The sequence below is a fragment of the Fulmarus glacialis genome, unplaced genomic scaffold (assembly GCF_000690835.1).
Source record: "Fulmarus glacialis isolate BGI_N327 unplaced genomic scaffold, ASM69083v1 scaffold33094, whole genome shotgun sequence".
NCBI lineage: Eukaryota > Metazoa > Chordata > Aves > Procellariiformes > Procellariidae > Fulmarus > Fulmarus glacialis.
The window spans coordinates 10,126-27,758 of NW_009207940.1; the positions used below are offsets into that span (position 1 = coordinate 10,126).

General features: G+C 37.6%; 1 protein-coding gene across 1 annotated transcript; it reads left to right on the forward strand.

Annotated features, from left to right (window-relative positions):
- Positions 1-9,343: 9,343 nt before the first annotated feature.
- RALA (v-ral simian leukemia viral oncogene homolog A (ras related)) lies at positions 9,344-17,278 on the forward strand. The gene is made up of 4 exons (XM_009576317.1): positions 9,344-9,500; positions 10,334-10,542; positions 14,227-14,401; positions 17,095-17,278. Exons 1-4 carry the CDS (start codon positions 9,387-9,389, stop codon positions 17,215-17,217), a joined length of 621 nt encoding a protein of 206 aa, XP_009574612.1. The 5' UTR covers positions 9,344-9,386; the 3' UTR covers positions 17,218-17,278.
- The last annotated feature ends 355 nt before the right edge of the window (positions 17,279-17,633 follow it).

The window sequence follows — 17,633 nt, forward strand, 5'->3', positions numbered from 1 at the left end:
GCTTATGCTAGAAAATTGGCTGTAGTACCATAGTACCTGTTTGTATGTCTTGCTCTGAATCCATGCAAGTCTCTAGCTTGGATAGCTTTGACAGGCTAGTGGCATGTAACTGTTCATTCTTCTACCATGCCTGCTGTTACTGTTAATTCACTCCTCATGGTATATAATGTTAAATCAATACAAAATGAATGCCTTCTGTTAATATTCTAGATTACAGACCTCCACGTTTAGAAATTTAATCTAAGAGATGACATGACTGACACTCTGTGTTAAAGCAACATTTCAACACCGTCAACCTCAGAAAGCTAAGTTCCCTCGTGATTAGAATAGACTGAGACAGGGCACCAGCCATGTAGTGAACTTGAGGAAGCAGAAACAGTATTCTAGACTCTCATGTAAATGTGTATATTACCAAAATTACTTCACAGTGTAACTTCAGTCAATTGAACTATGAAAACAAGCTCGCTGCTGGTGTTAACCTAGGTGCTGTGCTTGAGTTTGCTTCTTTTCCCACTGATCTCCGGATCAGTTCAGGTAAACCATTGCAAGTGTCTAGAGTTCTTCCAAATGTTCCATAATAACCATCACATAACTTATAAAAAGTGAGGGATCTTCAACAAGCGCTAAATTGCGGCTGAGGAAGCTTACAACACTTGCACTGGTTTTGCACAGTGTTTATAGGCTGGAGGTACTGCAGTTCAGCTTTCCCCATGCTCAGCTATGTGTTTTTCTGGTCTGTCTTTTGTGCCAGCAAGCTTGTTTAGGTAGCTAATCTGTCCGAAAACCAGTATAGGTTAGTTTTTGTCTAGAGCAACTTCTGAACTGCTTTGCCACCTGGTTGTTGCAAACACCAGTGCCTATTAGAAGGAAGGATATGGGAATATCAGTCAGACTGTGGCAGGCTCAGTTTATATCAGCCTTGGAGACACACACGGTTGGGCTCGAGCGTTGTGTGTTTTGTCAACTCTATGTGGACAATAATGTAGCTGCTTCATTTTCTTTGCAGTACATTGCAAGGTTTAAAGTCTTAAGACCTTGATTTTGTTCCAGACTATTTCTGCCGTTCAGTTTGTCAGGGTTTTTTTGTGCCGTTCCATATGGGTTTCAAGAAATTTCTTTATGGAAGTGTCTCCCCAGAAGTCTTGCAGGATGCCAAAGAGGCTTTTTGGTAACCAAATGCTGAAACGATGACTTCAAACATATGGAATACATGTCTCTTCTCACATCAGAAGCTGCTGCGTAGTTCATGGCTGTGCCCAGAAGCTGGCACTAAGGCCCTGTGGAGCCTCGGGGAGACTGCCGGAAGGCTGTGAACTTGTTTACTGTTTGCTGGTGGTTTACTGACTTCTTGTTGTGGAGGGATCTCAATTCCTGTGATGATGTCTCAAGAAACATCACAGAGCTGCAGGCATGTGGGCACCACTGTTCTTTCTAGCAGCATGATGTAATTTATAGGATGGATGGGACCTCGGTTACTTGGTGAAGAGTTCACTGGTTGACTCTTCCAGTTTCAGTGCCTGGGTATGGTTACAGTTCGAAGTACTTGTCTCAAGAAGCTGGGAAATGTAGGTCTTTTGCCCGAGGAGATTTGCTGCTGCTGAGAGATAGAACTTCAGTCTGTTTTCTACCCTTTGCTTTTCTCAGTAGATGTGTAGTCACCTTAGTAAACTTTTGTGGGTGTGGGAGAGACAAGCACCCTTTATGGTGTGCTCTAGAAAGCCTTGCAACAAGGGTTCTTACCAAACCTTGAATGTCGCTTAACTGCTTGTCAAAGTCATGGGAAGCTATGAATCCTAATTCCCAGTTAAACAGGTTTATGTCAAAGGATTATTTTCAGGAGAAAGGAAAGGACTTATTGTGAAAGCGTTTCTAACTTGTTCTGAAGTTGATGTTCAGGCAGCCTGGTTCATTCTGTAATGAGAGTAGTCATTTCTAAGATAGGTTTCAATATTTGGGTTCGGTTTTCTCTTTCTTTAGGCTACTACTTAGAATTTATAGTGATTATTTAATATTTCAAACACTTGTTCTACCTTAATAAAATACTGATGTTACTTTGTGCAGAGCTTGACAGATGTTGCATGTTTAAACTGTAATAAAAACACCAGTCAAACTCCAGACACGGAATGACACTTATTACAATAATGCTGATCTAACCTAAAAAACTTCCTTACTCTCCAGTTCTTAGAACAGCTGGCATCATGTATCCCATCCTATGTCCTCACGTATCCTATCTGTTTCTGGATCATGGGGTGTTTCTGCTGATCTAGTTTGAATATTGTAATTGGAAGCAGCTGTTGGGAGGGTTAGGCTCTGCTGGCCTGGAGTTGCCTCCCTCCATTTCCAGGAACATTTTTGTTGCAGGAAAATCTGAGTCATTCCTGAGGTATCTTCCAGATATTTTGCATCTAGTATGCTAGTCTGTGCTGATCATTTTCAAGCAATACATTCTGAAGCATAACTTTGCTGTTGTTGACCAAACTGAAACTACTGGACTCAATAAACAATGAAATAACTGGATGAAATTGTGATCTTTTAATAGCAGATAAGATTATATTGCTTGATGGTTCCTGGGGACATGAAATATGTTGACACTTCTTAAAATTTTTTGGTCCTGTGCTTTTTCTCAGAAAGCTGAACTTGTAATTTGTAGGTCATGCGAGACAACAGAGGTGTGAATCACTTTGTGGGAATTAAGAAACTTTGGAGAATATTCAAACTCACTTTAGAAAATGAGGTTACTGTCGAATAATTACTATAAGTTTTCACTTCAGAATGAGATAAAAAGTTGTAGCTAATATTTCTGGAGGTGATAGATTATACTAAGTGTAAAGTACAGAGTAGTGCAGGTATTAGTTTCTTCAATTAAAAAAATCACGTTATTTGTTTAGAAGAACATGAGTCTCCATTACTAAATTTTCTTTAATTGTTCAGTAAGTAATTGATAAAATATCTTGCCTTTCTGGAAGTATTCTGGTCAAAGCATACTAACTGTAGTTCTTAATATTGGGCAGGTAGCTCACATATTTCAATTAAATTATTTCCGTTCCTTCAAAAGTATCAAATTCTAACTCTGTTAAAAAACAGAGTAAGAGCAGGTGCTGTGACGTATGAGCTACCAGTTGTAATTGATGCTCATTATATAAAACAGTCTTCAGGGAAGAAAGTTACTCATCATAAAAGTGAGTGGGTAATGAGGTTAATGTGACAGTCTTGCAAATCTTTATGTAATCTTCTCTTAAAGGAAAGGAAACAAAAGAACTGGAATTAAGTTTTGATGTCATAGTTTTATGAAGGCTATAAAAATAACAATATAAAAAATTGTATTGTAATTGAAGAAAGGCACCACTATCTCTACTTATTAACTAGAATCTACTATACTAACTGTACCAACTATCTTTAAACACAAAGCTATGTTTAAGTAGTCCCCTTCAAACAAATGCCTGCAGCAAATCAAAGTCTTCCTGTTAAGGACAACTGCATTTCCACAAAGCCTGCATTCAGCTTTATGTATAGCACTGCAGAAGATGCCAGCTGAATTTGTGCCTGTAATGATGTGAATTCGGTGTAATGCTTCTGCTTCCCTGGTCTGCTCTCATTGACATTGCATTTATTAGACTCCAAGGGATGAAAATGGACAGAGTAGCTTCTTGACCTCTTTTAGTCTCATTCTCTAAGAAAATGAGTCTGATCATATGCTCTGTTCTTTGTTAATTTTTGGCCTGTTGGCCAGTTTGGGGTACATTTTGACAGAGGTTTAGGTGTCTTGGATATGATTGTTCCCGTAAGTTTCCTGAATATGTGCTGCTGGCTAAACAGGGAGAAATCACTGTACCAGTGCTCTTCGTGAAGGAAAGGAAGCAATCTGAGCTGGATGTCTATTGCCCTGTTTGGGCTGGTACACAGCTACTCTGTTGGCCACTTTTTTGCTCCCTTTTAGTGTATGAATGTTGGGATTATTGCATTGAGGAGGGATGTAGATGGCAAATGGCACAGATATGTAAGGAAGCATGCTTCAATTAATTGTTTTGGAGCAAATTATTCTGTAAGAAAAACTAATCTGAGAAATAGGACAATTTAAGAGGAGTCTTTGGAATTTGATCAGATGAGCAAGATGAGTGAGAGGATAAAAAGCATAAGGCTTTTTCACCCATAAGTGTATTTCTAGGTCTCAATTTATTGGGCTGAAGAAGTAGATGGGAGGACAAAATAAAGACTAATGTAGTAGGGAGATCAAAGATTCCTACTTTTTTTTTTTTCTTCCTCCTTAACATGTATTTGCAAAGATATCTTCCCTGAAAACACTGTCCCTGGAGATGAAAACCTCTTTTATTGCTGGCACCTAATCATCTTACCTACTCTTGTGGATCTGGATAACCACTCTTGTGTTCTAAGACTTTATGCAGAAGTTAACATGATGCTTACCTTGTCCTAGTCCCGTTACAGGAACACTCTCCAGCTCACTCCTCTGCTGGTTGGAGCCGAATGTTGTGTTTAAATCCATGGTGGACTAGAGATAACGTTGTATTTCTTACACAGAGGACCTGCTATGTAAGGTGTGAAACTCTGGAAAAGTTAGTGTTGATAAGGTAGAAGCCAGTCACTCAAGACAGGCAACAGTTTTACAACTCCAGCTACAAGTTCCTGTTGCTACATGACCTTAATCATGTAGGATGGTCTTAAAAGTTATTTAGCTGCCTACTCGTCTTTCTCCTGACCAGATTTCTAGACTGTTGGACAAGATGCCATTGCTGATGCTAACATGAATTATAATTCCTACTCCTGCAGTTCTGATTTAATCTAATCACTCCCTAACCTGCCTCTACAAATGGTCCTGGCTCCAACTGGAAGCTTGCCATTAAAGGGAGCAGAGAACCATCTGCAAGCAGGCAATGAGCAGCTGTAGGAGCTTTGAGAACTGCTTACTTTGGTGGAGCAGCCACTGGGATTCATTTGTTTGTGCCCTTATCTGCTCAAGCATGTTGGAAAAGAGCAGTTTCTTACAAGTTTATCTGCAGCGGAGGTGAGGAGTGATCCATAGCATGATGGTTAGACAATGCTCCCACCCTTCTGAGTGAAGGTATGGCAGTACGTTGTTGAGCCAGTTAAGCTTTCACTTCCCTTCCAACTTGTTGGACTACACAAAGAACTGCTTAAAAATAAACTTTCATATAAGTCATCAGCTGTATTGCTGTGATGGGGATTACCAAGGGGTGTGGTAAAAAGCTGACCTGTATAAATGGATAATACAGCTATTGACAACACCCTACTTGGCTCTGTGTGAACCTCTCTGCTGTAGGGTGACATAGGATTCTACTGCAGGATAAGCCTGTGTTTATCTTCTGCTCGCCCCCCCCACGCGCGCCCTCCCCCCCAACAATTTTGCACTGTGAAGATTGAAAAAGAAAATAATCACAGTACACATAATATGAAAGTATGCTTTTTTTTGAGCTTCATACAACAGGGTTCTTGCCACAGTCTCTGTCAGTTTTATCATAATTATAAAGTAGGACAATTCAGAAACTAGATATGACCCAAATTAATACTTCTTATGAAAATAAGTCAGGCTACATAAATTAAGAGTGGAAAAACTAATTTTGCATGAAACTTCATCTCAGGTGTTTTACTGTTAAAATTGGAATCTGTGTTCCTCTTTGCTTTTGAAAGCAGAGTGAAACAGGTAGAGGTATGTAGCAGTAGCTTAAAACTTATCACTTCCGAGGTCTTTCTCCTCTCTGGCAGAATGCTTGCTCTAAAGCAGTCTCTCTGGATTGAGTGTCATTTGCACAGTATCAGACTGTACCTGCTTTGTTTGTAACTTATTTCTCTCTCTTTTCACATTGTCTGCCATTCAGCAGGCCTGAATTTTGCTGGCATTGTATCTTTATTGGATTGTGAAGAACCTGAGAGGAAACTGACCTCCCTGAGCCTCCTCCCACTAGAAAATGTGGCAGAGTATTTATGACAAGCTTATCTTTAAGATTTGAAGTCTGCGGTAGCGTGAAGTTTTGCTGTCTTCAGTATCTTACTGGAATGTTGTTCACTGAGAGTTATTGATGACTTGATGACTCAGGATAATGCTTTGACTGGTTGGGTCAGTTTTTTTTTAATTCCGAGTTTCTTTCTTTGACTCAATCTCTTATGCTTCTTTGAAAGGATGTTATCAAGGCTTCTGAGAATGATTGGCTGCCATAAAATCTTCCTGGTTAAAGAATTTTCAGTGAAAAGGAGCATCTTCACTAACTTGATTATTTATAAGGATCTTATTGGTTGGACATCTTTGTTTTGGCTTTTCAAGTATGTGTCAACTGTTGCATGAAGTACAAAAAGTGGCAGCTTCTCTTTGTCACACTGGGACACTACTTGTTGAATTGCAACTTCTAATAAAATAGGAATTTTCACATTGCTCAATTTACTTAAAGACTGTAGGTTAATTTACAACAAATAGTACAGTGAAACATTACTACTGTGTATTTGAATTTTTTCACAGATTGTAGTATTGATTTGGCACAAACTCACCTGTCAGAGGTTGGCAGCTTCTCTTTGTCACACTGGGACACTACTTGTTGAATTGCAACTTCTAATAAAATAGGAATTTTCACATTGCTCAATTTACTTAAAGACTGTAGGTTAATTTACAACAAATAGTACAGTGAAACATTACTACTGTGTATTTGAATTTTTTCACAGATTGTAGTATTGATTTGGCACAAACTCACCTGTCAGAGGTCATTGAAGTGCTTGTAGAAGAATAGCCTGTTCTGTTGCTTTAATAAGGTTAGCCATATCCAGGTGCTTCAGTTTCTGTGCTTGTGAGAGTATGTATTGTAATCTAAACTTGGCAGACTGAGCTGTTGTCAGTTGATGACTGGAATTCAGAGGAATTTTCTTTATATTACTTGTCTGAAATACATACTAAAAACAAGTAAGCATGACTTTCAGGATACATTTTTCCTTTTAAGAGAAAAGTGCAAAGACAGACCAATGTGGAGTAGTTCAAAATGCAATGTAGTAGGTTGAAATTGTACACATGGCTTGGAGCTATTTTCATGTTCTCGTACTCCCTCTTGAGTAAAAAGAAAGCAATGGTTCTTTTTAAGCCATGATAGCCAAAACGGAAATGTTTTTTTGTTCTCATCCATCTCCTTTTTAAAAGAATTTGTAACATAATGTTAGTTATATTTCTCTGCTATATCTCTACAATTAGTACAGCAGCTTACTCATGCTAATTTCACTTAGATAATCTTTCTGACAAAAACAATTTAAGCGACTTAATTTTCAATTGCATTTTCAGAATTCTTTAATAGTAGAATGAGTAGTGATACTGATGTGATCTGGAGAGTTTTTCACATAGGTTGTGGGTTAACCTTGGTAGGCAGCTAAGCACCACACAGCTGCTTGGCTCACTTCCACCCCTGCCAGTGGGATGGGGTAGAGAATCGGAAGGGTAAAAGTTAGAAAACTCGTGGGTTGAGATAATGACAATTTCATAAGTTAAAAAAAAAAAAGAAAAACAAAACCAAGAAAAACAAGTGATAAAATAATTTCTCGCCACTAGGCGACCAATACCCAGCCAGTCCCCTGAACAATGGCAGCCCTGGCAAACTTCCCTGCCAGTTTTTATTGCTAAGCTAAGGCATGGGATATCCCTTTGGTCAGCTGTCCCAGCCGTGTCCCTCCCTCCCTGTTTGCCCACCCCCAGCCTACTTGCCGACAGAGCAGCGTGAGAAGCAGAAAAGGTCTTGACACTGTGTAAGGTCTGCTCAGTAAGAGCTAAAACATCTGTGTGTTACCATCACTGTTTTCATCACGAATTCAAAACATGGCACTATATGAGCTATTCTGAAGAAAATTAATTCTATTTCAGCCAAAACCAGTACACCTTTTTTTTATTTTTTTTTAATTCCAGGAAGGATTGGCTTAATCTCTAATGAAGCTTCAGTCAGCATGCTTTTACACTTAACTGCCTCACTGCTAACAAAACCTTAGTGCACGTTCTCAACTAGGGATTTTGATATAAGTTTTAATAAAATTGTCATGCTTCACATCCTGATTAAGCTGCACACAAAGGTGATTCATTATGCAGGAGGATGTAATTTCAGTGTGAGATTGTCAAATGATCATGATGGATAAAGGTGATGAGGTAATGGTGTCTTGTTACTATGCTGTATTGTTACCTGGTTGTTCTGTATATAACTAAACTGTGCTGCCATGTGAATGTGCTCTTTTTGAGCTTTCTAATTAACAAAATCTAAGTTACGTTTGGTTCTTAGTTGCTACTATAGATGTCTCTTGTGTTTACATCCTCTGTAATGTAGATGTCCTTGTGTTTTTTGGACATCAGAGCTTGTTTTGACCTTAAATCTCTGGAGGAGGGTACATTCTGTCACTGTGCAGTGACTTTCCCATGTCTTAAGAACTGTGCAAGCAGACAAAATATTCTGTCTTCATATAATACAAATACTGTAATATTACTGTGGGATAGGTAGCGAATGAAACAAAGCTGTGGGAAGATAGTAGTTGGAGATCTAAAACTGTAACATGGTTTTTAAAAAAAAAAAGCTAATGGGATTGTTACTTTTTGTACGTGTGTACACACACATTAGACTGTATGTGAATTAACTGTCATAGAGCCCTTTGGTATTGGCGAGGTGCAGACATTTGTGTTTGAGCAAGCAGTTGTGGGACTGAGAACTATTCCAAATACACAGAATAACAGCATTTGTAGCCTAGGAAGGCAAATTGAATCTTTCCACTCTGCGTAAACTAGATAATTCTTTCAGTTCCTGATTGACTTACTGAAATTGGGTATTTTTAGATTTTAAGTGACCCATTTGCTTGCTTTTCTCTGAAAAAGTACACTAGCTAATCCTTGCTGCTGCTGCTGTGTCTCGGTGCTTGCTATTTAAGCTGGAAATTCCTTCAAATGTCTGTTTTCTTTCCCGTGCAGCTGTCATATCTTATGTTCTCTTGTATGGTGTTGACTCACTGTGGCTTCCTTTTTCAATTCTTGCTTAGTAAATTAACAAGAATTCTTGACAAATACTGTGTCTCTACAAGAAAACACTACATACTGAAATGTAAATCTTTTCTCTTAATTGCTCTTGGATGTGGTCAACCCACTTGTGCCCTTTCCAAACGGTAAAGGCTTTCTTTGCTCATGCTGCAGAAAAGATGAGCTCGGTATAATGTGTGGAATGGCTTCCAGTGAAAAAGCAGATAGATTTCACTGAAGATAGCAGAACGGAAATTAAGTCCTTAGATATGTAGGGATTTAAACAAATCCACTTTAAACAGTGCATGTGGGAGAAGGAAAAGAAAACTAATGAAGAAATATTTTTCTTCTAGATTTTTTCATTTTACACCTGTGAATTTTCTGCAATCCAAAAATGGCAGCAAATAAGCCTAAAGGACAGAATTCATTGGCTTTACACAAAGTCATCATGGTGGGAAGTGGTGGTGTAGGAAAATCTGCTTTAACACTACAGTTTATGTATGATGAGGTAAGAATCTGCACTAAAAATTATCTCAGGAGATGTCTGCTACATAGTGTTATTTAAGCATTCATTAGTACAGTTATTTTCTGAAAGGATCTAAATGTATATGGTGTGGTATGAAAGTCAGTGATTAAATTGAACAAAAATATTTTTTGAGATTAATGATTTACCCTCTAGAGATACCTGTGAAGGTATAATTTGGCATTTTTTCAGACTTCTAAGCAATTAGATGCTCTGTCATATTATCAGTGTATTTTGTCATTGTTCACTAGACCTGTTAGAACTTATTTAGGTGTTATAGCTCAAAGCTTCTTCACTTAGGTGAGTTGCATGATACCTGAAATGATAGCCCATTTTTTCCATGTTTTTTATGCTGCTGTTGAAGAGAGGAAAGAAATCTGTTTCTTGTTTCCTTACTTTTCTCCAGTGAAAGTCATTCTTTTTTATTAAAAGGCAGAAGCTACGGCTGCAGTGTTCTTTAAAAATTGATACTAAATATATTCAAAGTCAGGACTGGCTGATAGCATAATGGAACGCAGCCAGATGTTGTGCTTGACCAGAAGCAGAGGCTTGGGTAGTGCACAGACATTGATGTTTTGTAGTTACTTCTAAAATTTCCTTGTAATGGCTGAAGAAAGCAAAAACCTATAAACTGTTTGGGCTGATGGAGAGCCTGCTTTAACTATGAATCATTTGAGTACTTCATAGAGCCTAAATACATATGCTTACTTATTAGTTACTGTAACCATATAAGATGTTTGTTATATCCTTATATGCAAATAAAAGCACTTGTCTTGTACAGGCATGATTTTATACCATGAAGGTTTTTTTTTTTCTAGTTTGTTGAAGATTATGAGCCCACCAAAGCAGACAGCTACAGGAAAAAGGTAGTTCTGGATGGGGAAGAAGTCCAAATTGATATATTGGACACAGCAGGACAGGAGGACTATGCTGCAATTAGAGACAACTACTTCCGAAGCGGAGAAGGCTTTCTTTGCGTCTTCTCTATTACAGAGCTGGAATCCTTTGCAGCGACTGCAGACTTCAGGTAAGTTACAAGGCAAGATAATTATTCTAATTACAGTGAGATAATTACAAGTGACTTTTTTGGTTTTGTTTAGTAATATCCTTATGATAGTCCAGATTAGATGACAGCTCTTACTGTAGTCACATAATGTTTTGAACAGATGCCTAGCCATGCCTTTGCTATCTGTACCACTTCGTATATCTTTGCTGCTGTGTTTCTGAATACCAAAAAGGCTATTGCCACAGAGCAGATACATAGCAACATTCAGAAGGCTTCTGCCCTTTGTAAATCAGTGTTGCTTGGTACTTGCGCTAAGCAGCAGTATTTGTGAGTAAGCATGCTGCTATCCAAAGTAATGGACCTGAGAAAAGTTGCTTATATACTGTATGGTTGCATGTAATGTATGTACGATACCGCACACTTCCCAGGGTTGTCTTTTTTAGTTCTTGCTTCATATAGAGGATTATGTTGTGTTTCTCTTAACCTGTGAAACACCACCTGGAACAAAAGGGCAGCTCTGGCGTGTTCAGCTGTTTTATGCTAGAATACTTCATAGTTACAAAGATAACATGACCGGATTCCAGTTGAAAACTGTGCAGAAGAACCACATCTGGTGATGTCTGTGTGCAAAGTCTTAGGCGATGTGAAGTATGCGCATTGTATTCTGGGAGAGTGAGATGCATAGTATCAACAACAAATCTTTCTACCTCTTAAAGATGATTTTTATGAACAACAGTGATGAGAAGTATCTTTGAATATTCTGTAGTAGCTATGCATTTTGTGTAAAGGCCTGCTGTAAATCTGTCCCTTCAGTTTTGCTTGGATGGAACTTTTCTCTGTAAAAGATACTCATGTAATTATTTTAATTTACAAGACAAAAGTTCTGCATAGAGTTCTGCATAGCATTCACTGTTCCCATCAAAGTCAGTATTTTACTTAATACGGTAAAAACAAATTTTACACGGTAAAAACAAAATTTGGGACTGGATCTTTCCGGTGTAGTAAAGATTTAACAGGATAGGTTTTTTTAAGATGCTTTTCAGGCATGCAGCTTATTAAAACTGTTATAATGGTAAGAGACTATTAAACAGGCAGCAGTATATTACAGGTGTTTAATTTTGGTTGAGAGATAAAGCCTATTTAAATCACTCATCACTGTATTAAAACAAAGACAAAAGAGACCAGAAAAAATTTTTTACCAGTTCAAAGTGTAGCAAACTAGGAGAGGAGATAGCCTTTGAGATAAAAGTAAGGAAACAAATATAAAAAGAAATTGCCTGCATCGCACTGAAATAAGGCTTCTCAGAGATGCTGTCACAGTTCAATTTAATTAGCACTGAGTGTCAGAATATGTTTAATATCTCTGAGGGAGGAGGAAGAGGTATGGAGAGGGGAGAAAGTGAGTTTTTCCTCTCCTGGTGGTGGTGGTTTTTTGTTTGTTTTTTTTTTAATTTGTTTCTCTGTATATGTGTGTATTGATATATTTTGAGAGAGAGGGAAGGAGGGGCAGGCCTTGATTGGTTTGCAGGCTTATGCTAGGTATTGTGAATCCTGGAGGACTATTTAGTATAGTTGAGCTCCTCTAAAGTGCAAAATGACCTATTCAAATCTGTTTAAAATCCTGTTAATGCTTCGAAGTATATGATCTTCTATGGTTCTAGAGGAAGTCCTACTTTTCCAGCAAAGGTGAGTGTGGACAACATGCATGCTGAAACAGCAAAAATGGAAATAAAAATCCCTTCAATGAAGAGCTTAAAACTCTCCCCAATCCAAATCTGAAATTGCCTTTCAAGTTGCCTTTGAAACTGTAGAAGCCTAAATGGTAAAATGTAACTCAGAAAAACTACATTCTTTCTGGTCTGTGTACAAGTAACCTGTATCTCTTGAAGGTACAGTTAAAATACCTTTGGCATTGTTGAGCAGCCTGAGGGAATGCTATTTAAGAGACAGGTATGAAAGAAAGTGACAAGAAGAATTTGGATGTTTGATTGTTTCCATGGAATTCTGCTCTGCTGGAGTGGCAGAACTCCAACAGGAGAGCTGTTTACTGCTATTCAGTGTCTTCGATGGGGTTCCCGTGTGCTCTGAAGTGCCATTGCTCCAAGTAATTTTTTAGCAGACCTGCAATGACTAAACTTTTAAATATTTGAAAGGCGGTTTGATAAAATGTGGTCTTCCTTTGAGTAGAATTAGTCTGGCTCTAATGATTTTTTTTTAAGTTCTAGATTTCAAGCTGGCATATCATTAATTAGATATTCCTTGTTTAGGAGATATCAGTCTTCAAAGAGGGCTCAAAGGAGAATATTGTCATCTGGATTGCTGTTAGATTGACACTTTACACAGTGAAATTGTTTGGCATCACCTGAACAATTAGTGTTGAAAGCTACTAGTTCTTAGCAGAAGTCTTATTTGCACAGATACTGCAGTGATGCACTGGGTTTTCTTCTGGCCACCCTTCCTAATCCACTGACTATTCAAACTACTTTTGGATAGCTGCAGACCCTGTTGAAACATTTGCACTGATATTTGTGAGGGAGAGGAGGCATGTTGCTTTAATTACACCTCAGAGATGAATTTACACCTCAGAGAGGCACTTACAAGCTGCCTCAAATACATATTTGTTGGTTTAGAAAAGTATTTATGGGCTATCTGCAGTTTCTCAGCCCTCTGAGTAGACTTCCTCCACAAGACTGCATGCTATTCAGAGCTTTTTATAACAGCAGGAGGATCCTGCTGTACACCAAATCAAGGCCCTTTAGAATATCAATTAATTAACTCTCTTCAGCTTCTCTCCATTCAACTTCAAATCTGGGAATAGGTTTCACCTCAGCCAGCAAAAGGAATTTGTTTCTCTGTGCTTTTTGCCAATCTTTCAGAAATTGCTCCACGATAAAGGGCTACATTTCACTACTAACTTTATAGTCCTTTCTGAGACAAAATAGAGAATATCCCTCTTCTGAGAAAACTGTTCTTCCTGGTACTTTTAATGCATTTCCGATTAGAAAAAAAACATTGATTTTTTTTTTTTCAGTGTGGAAGGCTTATGTACCAAACCATTTGTACTACTGAGTTTTATTTACAACTTTAAACCCTTCATCCTAGCAGTTCAAATAGTCGAAGGGTCTGTCCTTAAAAATCTGATGCATGTACAACTTGTATCTGTACACTGACTTATAACTGAATGAAGATCTCTGCGGAGACTGAATATAACTGACTTCAGAAAGATTCCTGAAAGGAAGAGGTTTTTCTCTTGCTATGCTGTAGACCATTTTATCAGCTTTAAAAATGGCACATGCATTTTATTAGGGAAAAAATGGAGTGTAAAACTGAAGTTTGGGTAGCTTAAAAATGGCAATCACAAATACTAATATAAAGGCAATGGTAAATGCTCTCAAGTAACACCTTTAGTAAAAGGGAATGACTTATTAATATAAAACCTCACCTAAACCAATCCTGTTCTACTTTTTTGGTTTCTTACTGACGCTCCTCCTTCCTTCCTGGAGGACTAGTTGTCTGTCTCTGTCTTCATTCTGTATAATGTCATAATAAGGTTTAAGATTTTACTGTTACATAAGCTTCATAAAAGGAATAAGTGGGTTTTCACTGTAAGATGGAAGAGTATTTAGTCTGAGTTCTTCTTTTTGTGTTCTAAGAATAGTACTCCATGCAATGCTTAATTCTTTTCCTTTTTTTTTTTCTCTCCAGGGAGCAGATCTTAAGAGTGAAAGAAGATGAGAATGTTCCTTTTTTGCTAGTTGGTAACAAATCAGATTTGGAAGATAAAAGGCAAGTTTCTGTAGAGGAAGCAAAAAACAGAGCTGATCAGTGGAATGTTAACTATGTGGAAACTTCTGCAAAAACACGAGCTAATGTTGACAAGGTAATAACTGGCTTCTTAATACAAAGAATCTCTCCATCAGTTTTTACTTTATACTTCTTTCCCATGGGTCATACTCTATATGTTCATTATTTTAGCTTTTTTTTGTAAAATTTGAATCAAATACTTTGTCCTTAGTTTGCGATGAGTGCATGATTAGGTGACTTCATGTAGAACAGTGGAAATGTTAGGCCTAAGAAGTTTATCCCATTCTAAACTGCAAGGAGTCATTATACAAGATCTTATTCCATTAAAAATTTCTCGAGGCAGCTATTTTGGCCTAGACTGCGTTTTCTATAACTAGAAGACAATCTGCTTCTGAACAGTGAGGAATGCTGTCTGATCCTCAGCCAGAATAAAACAGCTTACAGAAGTAGGTAAGGGAGGGATTGGAGCCCTCTCTACCCTCATCTAGCCAAAAGCCTGGTTGTATGTTGCTTTGATGAAGAATGGTTGAACCCTTTTAAGCTTTGAACAGCTTAGAAGTGCCTCATGAGTTTTCAGGGATAAAACCTGGTTCAGAAGGTCATGAGATAAGAGACAGAGAATCTTTGTCTCCAAGCAGGTAAATTATTGATTAGTTCTAAGTATTTCAGCTAGAACTTTAAACGACAGGACTTCTTGGAATACAGAATTCAGAATAACTCTCAGCCTTGTAGAGTGCAAGAGTAACAGACTTGTGGCCAAAGAAATAAGTAGGTTAGTTCATTGTGCCAACCTTTCCTTTTAGAGCTATTGACAGACTTGATCACACATTGAAAAATTCTCTAATATAAATCCTTACGTCTGAGCTGTCAATTGCAGCATGACAGCTGTAATGTGAGTTCTGTTTTGCGATAACTTAAACTTGACTGTTGTTTTCTGTCAGTTGTCTTCCTGAAGAAATTGATTGGTCAGTACTACAGTACGAAATTTATGCTGTTCTGTAGAGAAAATTAAGTCAATTAAATGCAACAGAATTCAGTCTCGTTGTTGAATACAGCTTTGATTTTTTTTTTTTTTTTTGTTATTATAATAACTGGTACATCTTTTAAGCTTTGGTGCATGATTGCAGTTAACATCCATCTATTACAGTCATGTAGAAATTTCCAGTTCTTCAGAATCTACTTCACCATCCTTTAGCAGCTGGAAAAAAACCTGTGTTTTATCTTTTTTTTTTAATAGCTCTCTAATCCAGAGCTTTTGCACACACATGGTAGGCTACTACAGAGCTCCAAGTTTCTTTTTGGAGCTGGTGGCATTATGGATCCAGATTAGCGTGTATCATACAGAAATAAGGTTTCATAGTCCACAAGTGAGGCTTTGTTGGCACTAGTAAATGCCAGATATTCTTAATTACTTAGAGCATCTGAAGTTATAAGGTTTGTTAGGTGAACTTAAGTTACTATTCTATAAGAAATCTAGCTTCTCTGAATTCCAGAATAGTGGGTTTGCTCAGTTGGGGAAAACACAGTTGGCTTCCACTCACTTTGGTAAGGGTGACCCACTAAGCATCTTCTCGGAAGGTTACGTACACCAGGCAGGTAAATACTGTAGTACAGTATCAGTGCTTAAGCAGGTTGACAGTTGCATTGTACCATTTGCACAGATTTAAGTACAAGCAAGTAACTTAGTGCACATTTAGAAATTTAAAGGCAATCTTATTTCTTGATGGAAATGTTTAGTTACGTTGATTTTCCTCGAATCCTGTGTAATGGAGGTTGATGTTTTTGTTGCAGTCAATACGAGGTTAGTGTCATTGCAAATAAAAACCTACTGAGCTCTGTAGAGGAGCTTTTCAGACCCTGCACTATCCATGTTTCACAGAAATGGATCAAGTCGCCTGACATATAGATCTAGAGAACATCTCCTGAGAGAGAAAAGTATTAGAAATGCTCAACTGATTTGCTACAATAAAATTATAAAGATTAAATGATTACTTGCTGTAGCCTCCTGCAAGTCAAGTCAAGATCTGCTTTTCATATGAATAAAGTAGCTTTAAGCAGTCCAATCATAAAGCCTTAACTGACAGTAGGATCTCTCTTAAACAAGTCATTGGTGTATGTCCATCTTTGTCATTTTTATTTCTTACTAAACCACTTGATGAAAATGAAGTTCATATGTACTTTGAGATTGTAATATAGCAGTTGAGATCTAAAAAATTGTTTATGTAATTGTATGATTGATAACTTTGCTTTGAAGGAAATGCTGGGTGTTTTTTTTTTTTGCCCCCTAGTCACTTTGTGTTTAGATGTGCATCAAGGGACATACTGACCATGAATTGTTCAGTGTATGCTACTGCTCCATTAATATATTTCTAGAATTGGATGTTGCACTTTTTCAGCCTTTACAGCTCATCACTGAAAATACTCGAAACGTAAACTGATTTCCTTGAGTCTCCTCAGTACAATGTAGATAACACATTTAAAAAAATCTTGGCCAGTGATGAGACTCTTGTTTCAATCCTTGTGGAAAATTTACAGGATTCATAAGCAAATATCAGAAGATGGGAAACATTATGGTACCATGAAAGATGCAGGATTGCATCATATCAACTTGGCTTTCAAAACCAGGGGAAGATTTGTTGGATTATTATGTGTTTGCTCAAACTGGTTGCATATAATTGACTTTATTCTAACCAACTGAAATGGATATCATGAAAGCTTAAATTAACTCATATGTCTGGTTTTGCATTTACGCTATTACATCTTTTTTAGGTGTTTTTCGATTTAATGAGAGAAATTAGAGCCAGAAAAATGGAAGACAGCAAAGAAAAGAATGGGAAGAAGAAAAGAAAAAGCCTAGCTAAGAGGATCAGAGAAAGATGTTGCATTTTATAATCAAAACTCTGAATTCCTTTCCTACCCTGACCATACTAATAAAAACCATAATTTATAAGCATGCCATTGAAGGCTCAAGTGACTGAAATTACTTTAACATGTTGGAAATTATAACGTACCACTAAAAGCATGAATTGGACCTGCACTGAAAGTCAAATTCACTGAAAAAAAAATGATGTGGCTTCAAGAGAAGCAAAGTTCAGTCCATTTCATAATTGCCTACCTTCTCACATTTCTTCTGAATGTAGTGTTTCATAGGCAGTCTTTTCTTTAATAGTGAACAGAGCAGGGACGTATTACTTTGTGGGTTCTTGTAAAGGATACTTTTTTATCACTGGTAATTGTCAATTCATCTTGTCTTTTTTTGCCTTGAAAATTACAATTGTGAACGTGATACCTAACAAAGCGGTGTGCAG